Raw genomic sequence first — 14,407 nt, 5'->3', positions numbered from 1 at the left:
TTCTTTCTTTTTGTGATCTTCTCGACATGCAACGGATATATACCTTTGGCGTTTGCCCCCCGTGGTCGTACACCTTTGTTTTGTTGGCCATTCTCCGGGCGGCGTAGAGGCCGTGTGGTGTGTACGTGGTAAAAGCGTTCCGGCCGTTCCGGGTTGAGGCCACAACGGTGCAGCTGGCCAGCTTGTAAGCGTCCAGGGACGGAGTACGCACAGGGTGACGCTGCGCGGTCTCTCGCTCGTTGTAGTAAAAGGGAGGCTCTAATATTACCGTTTGTGGGTTTTGCGCGAGTGGAACAGCCCAGGGCGGCGGCTCTCGGGCCCTTTGCAGACGCCATGGGTTGCCGCGCAGGGGCTCTGGCCCACCAAGCGCTCGCTCGGGGGGTTGCATGGAGGAACGGGGTGGTCGAGAGCGCGTCTGGACTGGGCAGGTTGGCACTGGTGACGAGCAGAGTGGCCTTTGCGGTGGCGGGTGTGGCCCAGAGGACCGGGACGACGGACGACAAAAGGTACCACACGCTCACCACAGCGAGCCGCTCTCTCCGCCTGGCCGCCGTTAACGGGATCAAATTCCCACCACCCGGCAGACAGAGAGAGCGCCAGGGATGAGAAAGGCGGCCGCGCGCGCGCTACGCTCAGGCGCTCTGGCCACCACCACACACACCACACACCACTCGCTCTCGCTGCTCGTGGGTGCGCGCTGCTACGCTCAAGCATCACTCTCTGCACATCAACCATCACCCATTCAGCTCGCCTTTTATCCATCCATCACACCCACAATCCACAGCATACGACACTCGTTCCACCCTCCTACCACCACCACAACCGCCCACCACCCCAGACACAAACACACCACAAGCACAGTCAGCCCTCTCGCAGCATACCCAGCAGGCCTCCAGCCACTCTTTACCCTCTCACTCCCCCCCCTCCCCTTCCCAAACACCCGGCCGCCCCTCGTCCGTCAATGTCTTCGACGACGACGAGCACAGCGCCGGCACCTACCGCGCCGCCTGTCATTCCCGCTCCGGCCGTGGACGTCGACGCTACCCCCGCCGAGTCGAGCACCGTCCCAGACTCTGCTGTTGAACCTTCGGCACCCATGAGCAGCATCACCTCGACGGACACGGCTGCCGAGGTCGCGAGCGACAACGTTCCTGCCACCGCAGTGGAGAGCAAGGTGGAGACTGTTGCGGAGGTGGTGCCGAGCACGACTGGTGAAGCGAAGGCGGTCAAGGCGGAAGTCAAGGACGTTGGCGCCAAGGCTACGACGAGTACGATTGTGGCCGATGAAAAGGCGGCCGCTGGGTCGTCCTCGTCGACCGCGACCCCTCGCGCGGCCAAGCCTGCTAGCAAGAAGAGGCGGAAACGCACCGGCATTGCTGCCATCTTTGTCGCACTGGGATGTCTCAGCCAAGACGAGTTTGAGGATGACGCACCCAACAAGGCGACACCTCCTGCCCACGCAGTCAAGGCCAGCAACACAACAAAGGTGGCAACTGGAGTGGCAGGTGCTACTGCTGCTGCCGCTGCCGGTGCTGCCGTTGTGGCAGCCCGGACTGACACCTCGGCCAATGCCTCGGCGAGCAAGGACAAGGACGGCAACAGCGGCGCCCAAAAGGACGGTAGCGCCACTCCCAGTGGCAGCTCAGACGTCGTTGTCCGCCCTAGCGAGCCGACCACCGCCCCATTGGAAGAGGTACGCCCCTCTCCATCTGTCCCCAAACTCTCCTCTACTCCCATCACCCCCTCTGGAAATGGTCAGATGCTGACCAACGACCAGACGGCAGGTCTCACGTCGAGCGCAGTTCAGGCCCCCGGCTCTGGATCCGAGATCGTTCACCAGCACACCCAACACTTGCAGCACCGCAACGACTCGGAGCACCACCTCGCTGGCGCCCACGCCGATGCGAACCGCACTACAGACTCGGCAGGATACACGGACCTGAGCGAAAGCGAGGGTGGTGACGTGGGCGACCAGACCGAGCTTCTTTACGGCGACGACGACTACGAGGACGAGGAGGACCGTCTGATTGCCCAAGGTGGTATCGGCATTCCTCTTGACGAGAACGGAAACCCTGCACCGCTCTTGCCGCCCATCTATGACATTGACACTGGTCGCAAATGTCTCGTGCTCGACCTCGACGAGACCTTGTTGCACAGTAGCTTCAAAGTACGTGATACAGTCGGCCGCAGCACAGCAGCACTGACCACCACCCGCAGATGCTCCCATCCGCCGACTACATTGTCCCCGTCGAAATTGAGTCGCAAACCCACAATGTCTATGTCATCAAGCGCCCCGGTGTCGACCACTTCCTGCAGGAGATGGGCAAGATTTACGAGATTGTTGTCTTCACCGCCAGTCTGAGCAAGTATGCCGACCCCGTTCTGGACATGCTTGATGTTGGCCGTGTCGTGCGTCACAGGCTGTTCCGCGAGAGTTGCTACAACCACAAGGGCAACTATGTCAAGGTGAGAACTTTTTTGTCGTCCCCAGTGGCACACAGATGCACAAGCTGACGCCCCGTGCAGGACCTGTCGCAGCTCGGACGTCACATCTCCACGAGCATCATCATCGACAATTCGCCTGCCTCATACATCTTCCACCCCAACAACGCAGTCCCGGTGTCGACATGGTTCAACGACCCTCACGACACTGAGCTCACCGACCTGTGCCCCTTCCTTAGTGACCTCGCGACCGTTGATGACGTCCGCGGTGTCCTTGACGGCGGCATCTAAAGTGTCTTCGCTTGTAACCCCAACACTCTCCCACACTCCCTCCCCAGCTTGTGACCCCGGTCTGGACCTTCTCGACACCACCTCCATTGCACAGTGATCCATGGCACGCACAACGATACCCGATACCCCCAACCTCCTGCCTCTGTACCATGTCTGCTCCCAGTTGCCCGTCCTCCTTTTCACGCACCAATTTTTAGTCTGTTACTACGAAAGCTTTTACTAGTCATTCTTCCCCTCCCCCGCCCACACTCGTTATCAGCACACGCGCGCACGTTGAGACGGGCATCTTTGCACAATGCACGTCCTACCTTCGGCCAACAGGGTTACTTTCAGGCTCACTGACTGGACGCGCTAGTAGATATGCATGCCCACGCGAGTAAATTCCAACAAGACGCCGCCGCGTCTCCAAATACCGAACAGCAAGTGGCTGATAAGCGCGCCCGGTTGGCTGGGCTGGGCAACAGTGGATGTGCCTGTGACGATTTCCAATGACGAATTCAACCACCCGCCCAGTCTTGGAAAAGACGATGGTCCGGCGTGGAAATAGCTGCTACCAACCGGGCTCCGTTACTGGCCATCACCATCGAGCAGTTGGAATTAGAGAGCACGTCCCCGGCAGTTCTTGCCGCTTTATCTTGGCCTCTCTCCCCATCTCTTCCACTCACCTCTCTTCCCATCACTCTTCCCCCCTTCCCCCCTCCCACACCCCGACCGGACATCATGTTCGCCGTGCGCTCCGCTACCGCCGTTGCCCGTCCGGGCCGTCTCGTCCTCCGCGGCCTCTCGACGTCGGCCCCCGTCCTCTCGGCACAGGTGAGTGTCGTCTGCACTGTTGATGGGGGACACGGCTACCGTCTCCACGACCTGGTGGCCTGGTAGGAGCCTTACCATTGCGTGCTCGAACTGCCTTCGGCTGGAGCATGCAGGGGAGGGTATCGGGCCCCACAGAGGGCGGGATGGTTCGGCAACCTGAGACCTTGTCTTCGCCATCCATCACTCGCCCCTCGCCAGAGCAAGTGCTGCGCTTCTGCGCGGTACCAAGCCGCCATGATAATAGAAAGCTAATGAATAGCTCAAGAAGACCCCTCTGTACGACCTGAACGTCAAGAACGGAGCCAAGATGGTGCCCTTCGCCGGCTGGGACATGCCTCTGTCGTTCGGCGACGTCGGACAGAGTACGTCCAGGCATCCAGAACCGTGCCATAGCTAACGTCCAGCGACTGCCCACAAGCACGTCCGTGAGGCTGCGGGTCTCTTTGACGTTTCGCACATGCTCCAGCACGAATTCTCGGGCGCCGGTGCCCAGGACTTCCTCCTCTCCCTTACGCCCAGCTCGCTCGACAAGCTGCCAGAGCACGGCTCGTCTCTCTCGGTTCTGCTCAACAAGGACGGCGGTATTATCGACGACACAATCATTACCAAGCACGCTGCCGACGGCTCCAAGTGGTATGTGGTCACGAACGCAGGCCGTTCGGACGAGGACGTTGCGCACATCAAGGAGCAGCTCGCCGAGTGGACCAAGGCCAACCCGGACAAGCCTGTCAAGTGGGAGATGCTCGAGGGCTGGGGTCTCGTTGCTCTCCAGGGCCCCAAGTCGGCCGCTGTGCTCCAGGCCCTTACCGACGTCGACCTGTCAAAGATCAAGTTTGGCCAGAGCGTGTTTGCCGAGGTGGGCAAGGACAAGGTCCGCTGCCACATTGCTCGTGGTGGTTACACCGGCGAGGACGGTTTCGAGGTGAGTCGCTTGCGGATGGGCTTAGCTGTGACATAGTTCCATCTCACAACCAGTAATGCCGCAAACCCTCTTCATTGACTTTTGCTAACGTCAGATCTCCATTCCCCCTGCGTCGGCCGTTAGCGTAACCGAGCAGATCATGGCCAACACCGACGTCATGCTCATTGGTCTTGGTGCCCGTGACTCGCTCCGCCTCGAGGCCGGCATGTGCCTCTACGGCCACGACCTCGACGAGACCATCTCGCCCATCGAGGCCGGTCTCACCTGGCTCGTCGGTGAGTACTTGTTGGGAACGCCGTATCGGTTGGATCCAGCTGGACGTAACCAAGACCAATGCCATTGCACAAGTGTCAACAGCCGCTGACTATGCTCCACAGGCAAGGACCGCCGCACTGAGGGTTCCTTCCCCGGCTCGTCGCGCATCATCAATGAGATTGCCAACGGCCCCTCGCGCCGCCGTGTGGGTTTCGAGATCAAGGGTGCCCCAGCTCGTGAGGGTTCCAAGATCTTTGACGCCGAGGGCAAGAAGGAGATTGGTGTCATCACGTCGGGTATCCCTTCGCCTACCCTCGGCGTCAACGTCGCCATGGGTTACATTAAGAACGGCCAGCACAAGAAGGGCACCAAGGTCAAGGTCGAGGTTCGCAAGAAGCTCCGTGACGCCGAGGTCAAGCCCATGCCGTTCGTCCCGGCCAAGTACTACAAGTAACAAAACGGCACCTAGGCCTGCTTGAAATGGGAGAGGGAGAGAGAGTCTGCTCAACCAGTTAGACAAAAGGGAGGGAGAAGCAAAGCAAATAGCTATTAGCGAATCGATCATTTAACATGTACTTATTGGGCATTTATCGCACACGGGAACCACAGTGTCTGCACATACCCCATGTTTCTGCTTCATATGTCAGTGTCTGGAATTGACTGTGGCTCGAGACAGAGCCCAATAACAGCGGCAAACCGCGTAAGTACGACAACATGTTGTTGTCTGTGCGCCGAATATAGAAACCCAGTCCACCCGATCGGGAGGAACGGGAAGTGCGGCCCGCGTAGAGGCGGTTCTTCCTTCGTTGCTTTGCTGGAATGTTGCGGGAATGTTGCGGCAACGGCTCGTCAAGACAAGGACGCTGCATGGTGCTCGCCGTGTTGTGTACTCTTTCTGGCTAAGTACTTGTTGGGCTGCGTATATTGTTTTGGAGGGTATTCGTATAAGATTTCATGAAAAGGGGAATGTTGACGTCGACTATAGAAAGAGTCCAGGACTATACCGAACGGGATGTGGCCATACTTACTACCAAGCTACTGGATACTATAAGTTTTGTCTCAAACTTACTACACCTGCTCCCATACCTGTCAGAACGAGATTGATACTTAAATCTACAAGAGGGCAGCGACGCCAGCGGCCATCAGGGCAAGAACGGCAGCAGGGGTGGTGGCGATGGACCGGATACCACTGCCACTCTTGTTGACAGCCACCTGTCCAGTGACTGCTGCGGTCTTGGTGGCCGACGAGTCGGAATCAGCGTTCGAGGGGCTGGGAGTCGGCGAGGGCTTGGGAGGGAGAGTGATGTTGTTGCTGCCGACGAGACCGACACCGTAGGCCTTGGTCGAGCCGCCGTCAAGAGTCCAGGTCAAGCCGCCGATGAGGTGGTCCATGAAGATGGGGTCGTGCCAGGCTGTTGTGGAAATTTGTGTCAGTCATGGAGAGCTTGGACAAGGGGTTTCAAGACTCGAAGCGAGCTTGGCTGGACCTGGGACCTTACACACGGTCCCAGAGCTGCACTCACTCTCGTTGAAGTGGCCGAGGGCGGTGTAGAACGAACGGCCGGTCTTGGGGGCACCGTCCAGAAGGGGCTTGGCCGAGGTTGGCTCCTCAATGTACCAAGCAATGGGGTGAGGGGAGCCCATGGGAGGCCAGTCGCCAACATTGTCTTTTGTCTGTTAGCTGAATGACCTATCAATGAAGGAGGGTAGAATGTTTTGGCTTGTGCCTCACTCACTGACGTAGCTCGAGTCATTGACGGTGACAACGACCTTGGCACCGTTGGCGCGGGGGTCGGTGCCGAAGAAATAAACCTCCTCCATCTGCGTGCGATGTCAGCACACTGTAACCGCGGCTGGTTGGTTTAGGGACAACGAAGTGAATATGCCACATGACCCCGCTGGCTGGGACGCCACCGAAAGCGCAGCCGATGGCTTCCGCATTTCCGTACCCGTCCGCCTGTTGGGGACACGAAACCTGCAATTCGGCCGACACCTCAAGCAACGACTCACGTAGGTCCACTGGTCGGGCATGTTGGCGGTAGAGGGGTGGTCGTGGGTAGTCGGCATGAAGGTAGCATTCTGCTGGTAGGGGTGGAAGTCGAAGTATGCTGAGATAGGGTAAGCATATGGGCAACAGTAGGAAATGTGGGCAGTGTGTTGCGAATGAATGCCACACGCCGTTTAGTTAGTGGCACTCACCTCCGAGTACCTGACCAAAGGCGGTGTCGTTGTAAAGACATGAGGAGGAGGCGTGCACGCCGGTCCAGCTACCACCGGACTGGAAATAACGGGCCAAAGCGGCTTTTCCACTGGTGTCGAGGACTGGGCATGTGGTCAGCAATGGAGGCGAACGAAAAGTGTTTCAGGTGCCATCGATCGTGCCAAGACAACGCGAGCCGGGGGAGAAACTCCGAGACCTTTCTTCACGTCGCAAAAGCCACAACAGCGCGGTGCAAACAACAAAGACTTACCCTCCTCGGTGGTGTGGATAAACATGATGTTGTCAAAGGCCGACAGGTTCTCATCGGTGAAGAAGTACTGGTCCCTTTAGGATGTCAGCTTTCATATCTCAAGATGGTGTCAACAAGACTCACTCGGTAAAGGTAAAGTCGATGCTGTAGTTGGCAGCGTTTTCCCTCAGCACGTCGATGGCAGTGGGGATCGAGTCGTGACGGAAACCAGCAGTCATGGTGTAGACGAGGACGCGGGGCATGTGGAGAGCCTGGTCGCTGAGAGCCTGTGCCAGTGGCACCCAGGTGGCGCCGATGGCAACGGCGAGGGGAGCAAGACTGTTGAACAGCATCGCGCGTTGTTTGGAAAGAGAGTGACTAGAGTTGAGACGGGCGATGCGAAGAGGGAGGACAAGGGTGAGTTCCAATGTGTAGGAAGCGCATTGTCTTATACATTCTGGCTGACGGACGGGCACACCTCAGTGCAAGGCGACTGGGCAGCCACCGTTGTGTCTCGCGCGAGCGAGTAAGGTCGCAAAGGGGACGACAGGCCAAGGCACGGGGGAGTCAACAAAGACATCCTCCATTCCTTGGCGGAGGTGGGGGCAGACGGGGACTCGAGGCCGAAGCGCTGCAGGGCAGGCGACGTACATGCGGCCGAGCGGGATAAGGGGCTGCGGATTCTGCGGATTGGATTGCGATCTGAACAGGCTCTCTCGAGAGCCGCGGCGGGGCATGTCGGCGGAATCCCCAACAATGCCGGAGCTGACTGTTTCCGAGCACTGGAGCACAGCTAAGCGCTGTTGAACCGAGGATGTTTGTTTCATGCGAGTATGCGTTTGTACCCAGGCACATGCATGTGTACGTACATTTGCTTGCAATTGCTTGCAGCGGTGAGACACTGAAGCCCCAACGGCCGCATGAGATGTGTCCAACGGCCTGCCGACGAAACACTTTGGGCTCATGTTTGGGGAGGCACAGCATGGCTGAGAAAACAGCAGACATTTCGCACACTCTCTCCGTAGGGATGGCCTTACTCATGGACACAGTACGTTATCGGCTTTCACTGAATCACTGGAGTCCCAGCCTGTGGAGGCCGCCTGGTTGTTTACATTCCATTTATCTGTTGGGCACCTCGCCTGGCTCGCGTGGTGCACCAGTCACTGCGGATTACTGCCCCAGCCAAGAGCCGGTAGATGCTGCAGATCCTTGCCGCCTATGAGCGCCATGCTCATATGTGTGACCTGCAAAAACTATACACTTCTGAGAGGTAACACGTCCATTGAGACACCCGCACGCTCTTCACTTCACAAAATAGGCGTGGCTGGCGGGAAACGTGGTGGTCGTGCTCTGAGCGATCTGAGCTAAGTATATCGTCCTGGGAACACAAACGTGCCTGTCATCTCTCGGTCCGAGTCTCAGCCCCCAATTGTTGATGGCAGTGGACCTGGTCGGCAGCCAAACAACACTGCATGTACAGTAAAGTACAGGCCAAACAAACAAGACACAAGTGGTCCATGTACACTTGGACGTTGGTCCTACCCAGACTCCCGGTCAGTTGGTTGACCTTGGCGACTTGGCCAGCCTGGACGGCAGTTGACACTATGCCGCCTTTCGTCAGAACCGACATGCGCGGCAGGCGGGGTCCGGGACGCGATGCGCGGTACTTGCGGCTGTCCGTTATTCTCGCTACCGTAGTGTTGATTGATGTCGTTGTGCGGCTCTGTACACTCCTCCACACCGCCTGTGGCGACAGCCAAAGGACACAAGATGGCCTATTCACAACCCAGTCGTGAGAAGGTGGCTTGCCCAGCCCCAATGACACCATAGTTGTGTTGCATGCGTGTCAACAACACGGGTGTACTACACAGTAGTATGTACGTCGAAGGACGGTCGTCGTTCTCATCTGCGCGCCACCAACTTCAGCGCGGGTGGCTTAAGAGCCCGCCTCAAACTATCCCGGCCTCATGAACAAAATAGATCTGATCCCAACCTGCCGTGTCTTGTGCCCCGGACGCCATTAGGTCATGTAAGCGGTATAAGGGACAATATCTGTCTGCCGGATCTCAGGCGTATGAGGGAGCGAAAGAAGTCGGTGTTTGTGAGACACAAGAACAACAAACATCCCCGCCATCTGCTCGCCAACATACAACGACCTCGATGAGTGTGGAGAACAACTGTCCTTGAATTGTAGGCCCCGTGGACAAGGCCGGCCATGGCACGCCCCCCCATTTCAGCATGGAACATACATACCGCCTTGACTGGCCAACATATCGCGTGGAATGGGCGATGGAGATACTGTCCTGAACGTGTGGCGTCGGTGGATGTTGGTTCACTCAACGCCAAGTCGTTGCTTTTGGTGTTGTGGCAATGCTCTCGGCAGGGAGTTAGGACCTTCTTCCATAGGAAAGAGGGTCACGCCTCTTGCTGGCAGCCCCCGCACACGTATGTACCATGCAGTACATATGTACCAGCTTGTGTCAGGTTCATGTGCTCGCAGAAAGCCGCCATTTCCGGCTTTGCGGCCAGGGAGAGAGAGGGGGTGGGGTGAGAGCCACGCGCCTGCCCACCCTCTCTCACGGTATCAGGATCGCATCCAGGAAGGAATGCTTTGACCCCAAGTGGACTACAAAGACTGCCTCAGCCGTGTTGTATGTATGGAACAGCACTGCTGCGTCCCTTTCCCATTAGCATGCGCGGCACGGCAAGGACATCACGTCATTCCGGGGCCCAGGTCTACTCAAGAGCTTTCTGCAGCTGCAACCAAGTGATTTGGCGTATACCCAATACAATGTCATCTATGCTATGTAGCCTACAGGAGTACCCCCTACAGGGTGGTGTGAAGATTGATATGAACAAGAAGCGCTGTCCCGTGAAGACGGGTCATTTAAAGAAGGCCCGACGACTCGAGGAGCATGACAGCCGAGTGAACAATCTCAGGGACGGTGTCGGTGCGGAGGTCGCAGACAAGGTCGGCGTCCACGGGAGCCTCGTAGGTGTCGTCGACACCGGTGAAGCCCTTGAGCTCACCCTCGCGGGCGCGCTTGTAGAGGTTGCGGCGGTCAACCTTCTCGCAGTACTCGAGAGGGGTGGCGACGTGGATGAGGAAGAAGTTGCCACCGGGGCCGGCGACAGCGTTGCGGAAGGCCTTGCGCGAGCGCTCGTAAGGAGCAGTGGGGGCGGCAATGACGGCGGCACCGGCCTTGGTGAGCTCCGAGGCAACGTAACCGATGCGGAGCATGTTGAGGTGCTTGTCCTCGGGCGAGTGGCCAAGGTCGTTCGAGAGCTCGGCGCGGACCTCGTCACCAAGGAGGAGCGAGACCGAGCGGGCACCGTGCTGCTGGAGAGTGACCTGGAGGGCACGGGCGATGGTGTCCTTGCCCGAGTTGTGAAGACCGGTAAGGAGGATGGTGAAGCCCTGCTGGGGGCGAGGGGGGTACGAGTCACGGAGGACCTTCACGACACCAGTGTACGAGAACCAGTCGGGGATAGCGGCGCCGGTACGGAGACGCTTGCGCAGCTCAGTGCCCGAAATGTCGGCGGTGGGGGTACCCTTGGCAACCTCGTCGACCGGCTGGTACTCGTCGGTGCCAGGGAGGTAGGTCATGGCCTGGAAGGGAACCATGTCGATGTGGAGCTCGTCCTTGAACTGGGTAACAAGCTCCTGGGCGTCGTAGGGGCCGTAGAAGTCCTGGCCCTGCGAGTTCTTGCCGGGGCCGGCGTGGTCACGACCAACAATGAAGTGGGTGGCACCGAAGTTCTTGCGGATAATGGCGTGCCAGACAGCCTCACGGGGACCAGCCATGCGCATGGCAAGGGGGAGGAGGGCGAGGTGGGCAAGACCCTCGGGGTACGAGGGCATGAGAGCCTGGTAGGCGCGGACACGAGTGTAGTGGTCGACGTCTCCGGGCTTGGTGAGGCCGACAACGGGGTGGATAAGGACGTTGGCGCGGTGCTGGCGGGCGGCACGGACGGTGAGCTCGCGGTGGGCACGGTGCATGGGGTTACGGGTCTGGAAGGCAACAACCTTGCGCCATGCGACCTTGTTGAAGTGGGCACGGAGCTCGGCGGGAGTGTAGCGGAGAGCGACGTAGTCGTAGTGGGTGGGGGCCTGGACGGCCTGGACCTTACCACCGACGTAGAACTCCTTGGTCTGGTTGTGGAGGTACGAAACAGCGGGGTGGGCAATGTCGTCGGCACCCATGACCTTCTCGGCCTCGAGCTTCTTGTCGGGGCGGTAGACGTCCTCGACGGTGAGGATGGCAAGAGCGGCGTCGTCACGGAAGTCACGGAGAGCGACCTGGACACCAGCCTTGAGGCCGAGACGCTGGACGTCCTCGGCGGAGACATCGAGGGTGATGGGCATGGGGAAGAGGGTGCCCTCAGCCTGGCCATCCTGCTTGGCGAGACGGAGCGAGTTGACGACCCTGTTGAACCGTTAGCATGGTGCAACACGATTGATAAGAGTGGCAGCGGTGGCGCGAAAAGCCGCCAAGAGGACACGGACGACCAATGTCGCCATCATCCGAAAGTGGCGTTCGGCATAAAAACGACAGTGCACCGCAGTAAAGCCGGTTACTCACGAAGTGTAGTCAGCCTCGTTCATGAAGCCCTCGAGGGGGGAGAAGCCACCGTTGAGGATGAGCTCGAGGTCACAGAGCTGACGCTGAGAAATGTCAGCTGCTGGTCTTTTCTTTGTTCATTCTGGTGATCACTACGCACCTCGGTGAGGAAGATGTCCTGGAGGAGGCGAGCCTCCTCGCGGAGCTGCGACTGCCTGGGGGCATCGCGAGCAACAAGGTCCTTGAGGACGCCGCCGTGGGGTGCGTTGGCCATTTTGGATAAGATTAGATGGAAGGGGGGTAGAGGAGGAGTAAAGGAGGAGGGGTGATTCGGAAAGCAGGTGGGTGGGTCGCTGATGATATATCAGTGTTGCCGGCACTGTTGGCTTGGCTTCTGTCGCTGGCGTGCTCGATAACTTTTCTGCACATGACGCAAGTTGACCATTATTCCAGATGGTTTTAGGGGCTCCCACGCGGGATTCACGCGTTCCCGGCGACATGTTCGGCCCCAGTCGGCGGTCTGGGCATGCTGGGCAGCCCATCGACGTCGCCGCGCGGTTGCCGCCCCACTGGTTTTGCGCTCCGGGGCGAAGACGACAATAAGGCCTTCTGGAATGGACGGGCAGATGGGATCATCAGCACGCCATCGGTCAAAACTGCCACATTGACACCGTGGGAGACTTTCCCAATTTGGATTAAAGTAGACAGACCCCCCACTTTACCTCGTGGCACTCGGTGACGCTATCTCGGCATTTATGTTGATCGTCTGGAATCCGGATGCTATTACAACTGGAATACAAGTTGCTCATCACGTCACACGTTAATCACAGCAATCACCGGTACCTAGGCGCCATGGTTGGCATGGTGACGTCCAACACCATTCGCCGCTTCACGTCACCCCAAGCATTACATTTCACGAACAGATAAAGGCAGACTTGAAGTTATGGCCAAGATGTCAACCCCCTCGTGTGCGGTGCGAGCGCTCGGCCGTAAAGAGCTGCGCCTTGACGGAACATTCTCGGTGACTCTACCACAGAGGTCGTGCTGAGCAAGACACATTGTACACACGCTGTACCACACGTTGAAATCATAACCGGCGCCCATCGACCGGCGGTCATGAACCTGAATCGCTGACGTCGACAGAGCTAAACGAGCCTCACCCTTACCGGAATTATTCCTCCACCTCCACCTCCATGGAGCGGATAATGTACAAGATGGATTACCGACGAACAATTGTCCCAACAACTCTTCATCAACATCATGTCTGTCCCTACTGAGCAGAAAGTTTGGATCCTTGCCAACCCTCCCGCGGCTGAGCTCCTCCCGGACACCTTTTCGCTTGAGACTCGTCCCCTTCCCGACCTCCAGGAGGGCGATGTCCTCATCCAGGTGGAGTACCTCTCCAACGACCCGGCTCAGCGCGGTTGGATGCAGAAGGATGTCGACCCCGTGCGTATACATATACAAGGACGTTTTGGGCTCAAGCTAACCTTTCTACAGAAGCGTCTCTATGTCCCTCCCGTTTACAAGGGTGACGCCATCCGTGCGACCGGTATTGCTCGCGTCTTGAAGTCCAAGTCCGCCAAGTACCCCGAGGGTTCGCGCGTCACCGGTTCGTTCGCTTGGTACGACTATGCGGTCGTCAACGAGAGCAAGATCACTGGCGCTGCCATCGAGCTCCCCAACAAGCCTTACGCGAGCCTCTCGGTCTTTGGCATGACCTCTGTCACCGCCTACCAGGGCATCTTCGACGTGCTCGACGTCAAGCCCGAGCACACGGTCATTGTTAGCGGAGCTGCTGGGTGAGCCGGACGAGGTCCGAAACTGTATCGCTTACTTCCAGTGCCGTGGGCTCCACTGCTGTCCAGTTTGCTAAGAACGTCATTGGCGCCAAGCGTGTCGTCGGTATCGCCGGTGGCGCTGCCAAGTGCGCCTGGGTCAAGCAGCTCGGTGCCGACGAGTGCGTCGACTACAAGGACCCCAACTTTGCTGCCAACCTGAAGGCTGCTCTCAACGGCGAGTTCGCTGACAGGGTTTTCGAGAACGTTGGTGGCGATGTCCTCAACGCGACCCTCCCTCTTGTCAAGCGCTTTGGCAAGATTGCCTTCTGCGGCATGATTTCGGCCTACAACGGCGAGAACCCCAACGTGTCCAACCTCTTTGAGATTATCACCAACCGCATCACCCTCCAGGGTTTCATTGTTATCGACTTCCTCGGCAAGTGGGCCAGCGCTGTTCAGAACGTTGCCGGCTGGATCAAGGAGGGCAAGGTTGCCATCGACGACGTCGAGACCGTCGTTTCCGCTACCATTGAGGATGTCCCCGAGAAGTACAAGCTCCTCTTCACGGGCAGCAACCGCGGCAAGCTCGTCACCGCCCTGGTGGCCAAGACCTCGTCGCTTTAGGTATAGGATGTACAGTAGATGTATGTGTGAAGTCTTATAACATGTCGTCATTGGCATTGTTTGTGGAACAACACGCCAAAAATGGTGGCTGAAAGCACACCAACCGGGCTGTTCAATTCAAGCCCCATCCCTCGAGCGTGACCATAAGCAAGTAGCCATGCGTTCGTTACTGCAATGACCTCGTTGTTGAGCCTTGCGACGTCTGTCTCGAACTGCCGGCGGCGGGTTTGGTCCATCTTGAACAGCGATTACAACGTGGCACACCTC

At 58.3% G+C, this 14,407-nt stretch overlaps 5 protein-coding genes across 5 annotated transcripts; 3 read left to right on the top strand and 2 right to left on the bottom strand.

Moving 5' to 3' along the window:
- Positions 1–961: 961 nt before the first annotated feature.
- EHS24_002570 (uncharacterized protein) lies at positions 962–2,733 on the top strand (the record flags this gene model as incomplete). Its single annotated transcript, XM_028618305.1, has 3 exons — positions 962–2,167; positions 2,218–2,466; positions 2,527–2,733. 3 exons carry the CDS (start codon positions 962–964, stop codon positions 2,731–2,733), a joined length of 1,662 nt encoding a protein of 553 aa, XP_028473261.1.
- A 720-nt stretch (positions 2,734–3,453) lies between these two features.
- Positions 3,454–5,177, top strand: GCV1 (Aminomethyltransferase, mitochondrial; the record flags this gene model as incomplete). Its single annotated transcript, XM_028618304.1, has 5 exons — positions 3,454–3,546; positions 3,806–3,908; positions 3,951–4,468; positions 4,563–4,743; positions 4,846–5,177. The coding sequence occupies 5 exons, from the start codon at positions 3,454–3,456 to the stop codon at positions 5,175–5,177; spliced, it is 1,227 nt and encodes a 408-aa protein (XP_028473260.1).
- A 659-nt stretch (positions 5,178–5,836) lies between these two features.
- Positions 5,837–7,526, bottom strand: EHS24_002568 (uncharacterized protein; the record flags this gene model as incomplete). The annotated part of the gene is made up of 7 exons (XM_028618303.1): positions 5,837–6,135; positions 6,247–6,390; positions 6,460–6,544; positions 6,734–6,831; positions 6,923–7,045; positions 7,195–7,268; positions 7,318–7,526. The coding sequence occupies 7 exons, from the start codon at positions 7,524–7,526 to the stop codon at positions 5,837–5,839; spliced, it is 1,032 nt and encodes a 343-aa protein (XP_028473259.1).
- Positions 7,527–10,060: 2,534 nt separating this feature from the next.
- On the bottom strand, positions 10,061–12,009 carry MET3 (Sulfate adenylyltransferase; the record flags this gene model as incomplete). The annotated part of the gene is made up of 3 exons (XM_028618302.1): positions 10,061–11,600; positions 11,757–11,839; positions 11,896–12,009. 3 exons carry the CDS (start codon positions 12,007–12,009, stop codon positions 10,061–10,063), a joined length of 1,737 nt encoding a protein of 578 aa, XP_028473258.1.
- Positions 12,010–12,995: 986 nt separating this feature from the next.
- On the top strand, positions 12,996–14,140 carry EHS24_002566 (uncharacterized protein; the record flags this gene model as incomplete). The annotated part of the gene is made up of 3 exons (XM_028618301.1): positions 12,996–13,184; positions 13,236–13,537; positions 13,579–14,140. The coding sequence occupies 3 exons, from the start codon at positions 12,996–12,998 to the stop codon at positions 14,138–14,140; spliced, it is 1,053 nt and encodes a 350-aa protein (XP_028473257.1).
- Between the last annotated feature and the right edge of the window lie 267 nt (positions 14,141–14,407).

This window comes from Apiotrichum porosum (assembly GCF_003942205.1).
Source record: "Apiotrichum porosum strain DSM 27194 chromosome Unknown scaffold_13, whole genome shotgun sequence".
Classification (NCBI taxonomy): domain Eukaryota; kingdom Fungi; phylum Basidiomycota; class Tremellomycetes; order Trichosporonales; family Trichosporonaceae; genus Apiotrichum; species Apiotrichum porosum.
The sequence above is the reverse complement of the archived record's forward strand: the minus strand, read 5'-3'. Positions and strand labels throughout refer to the sequence as shown.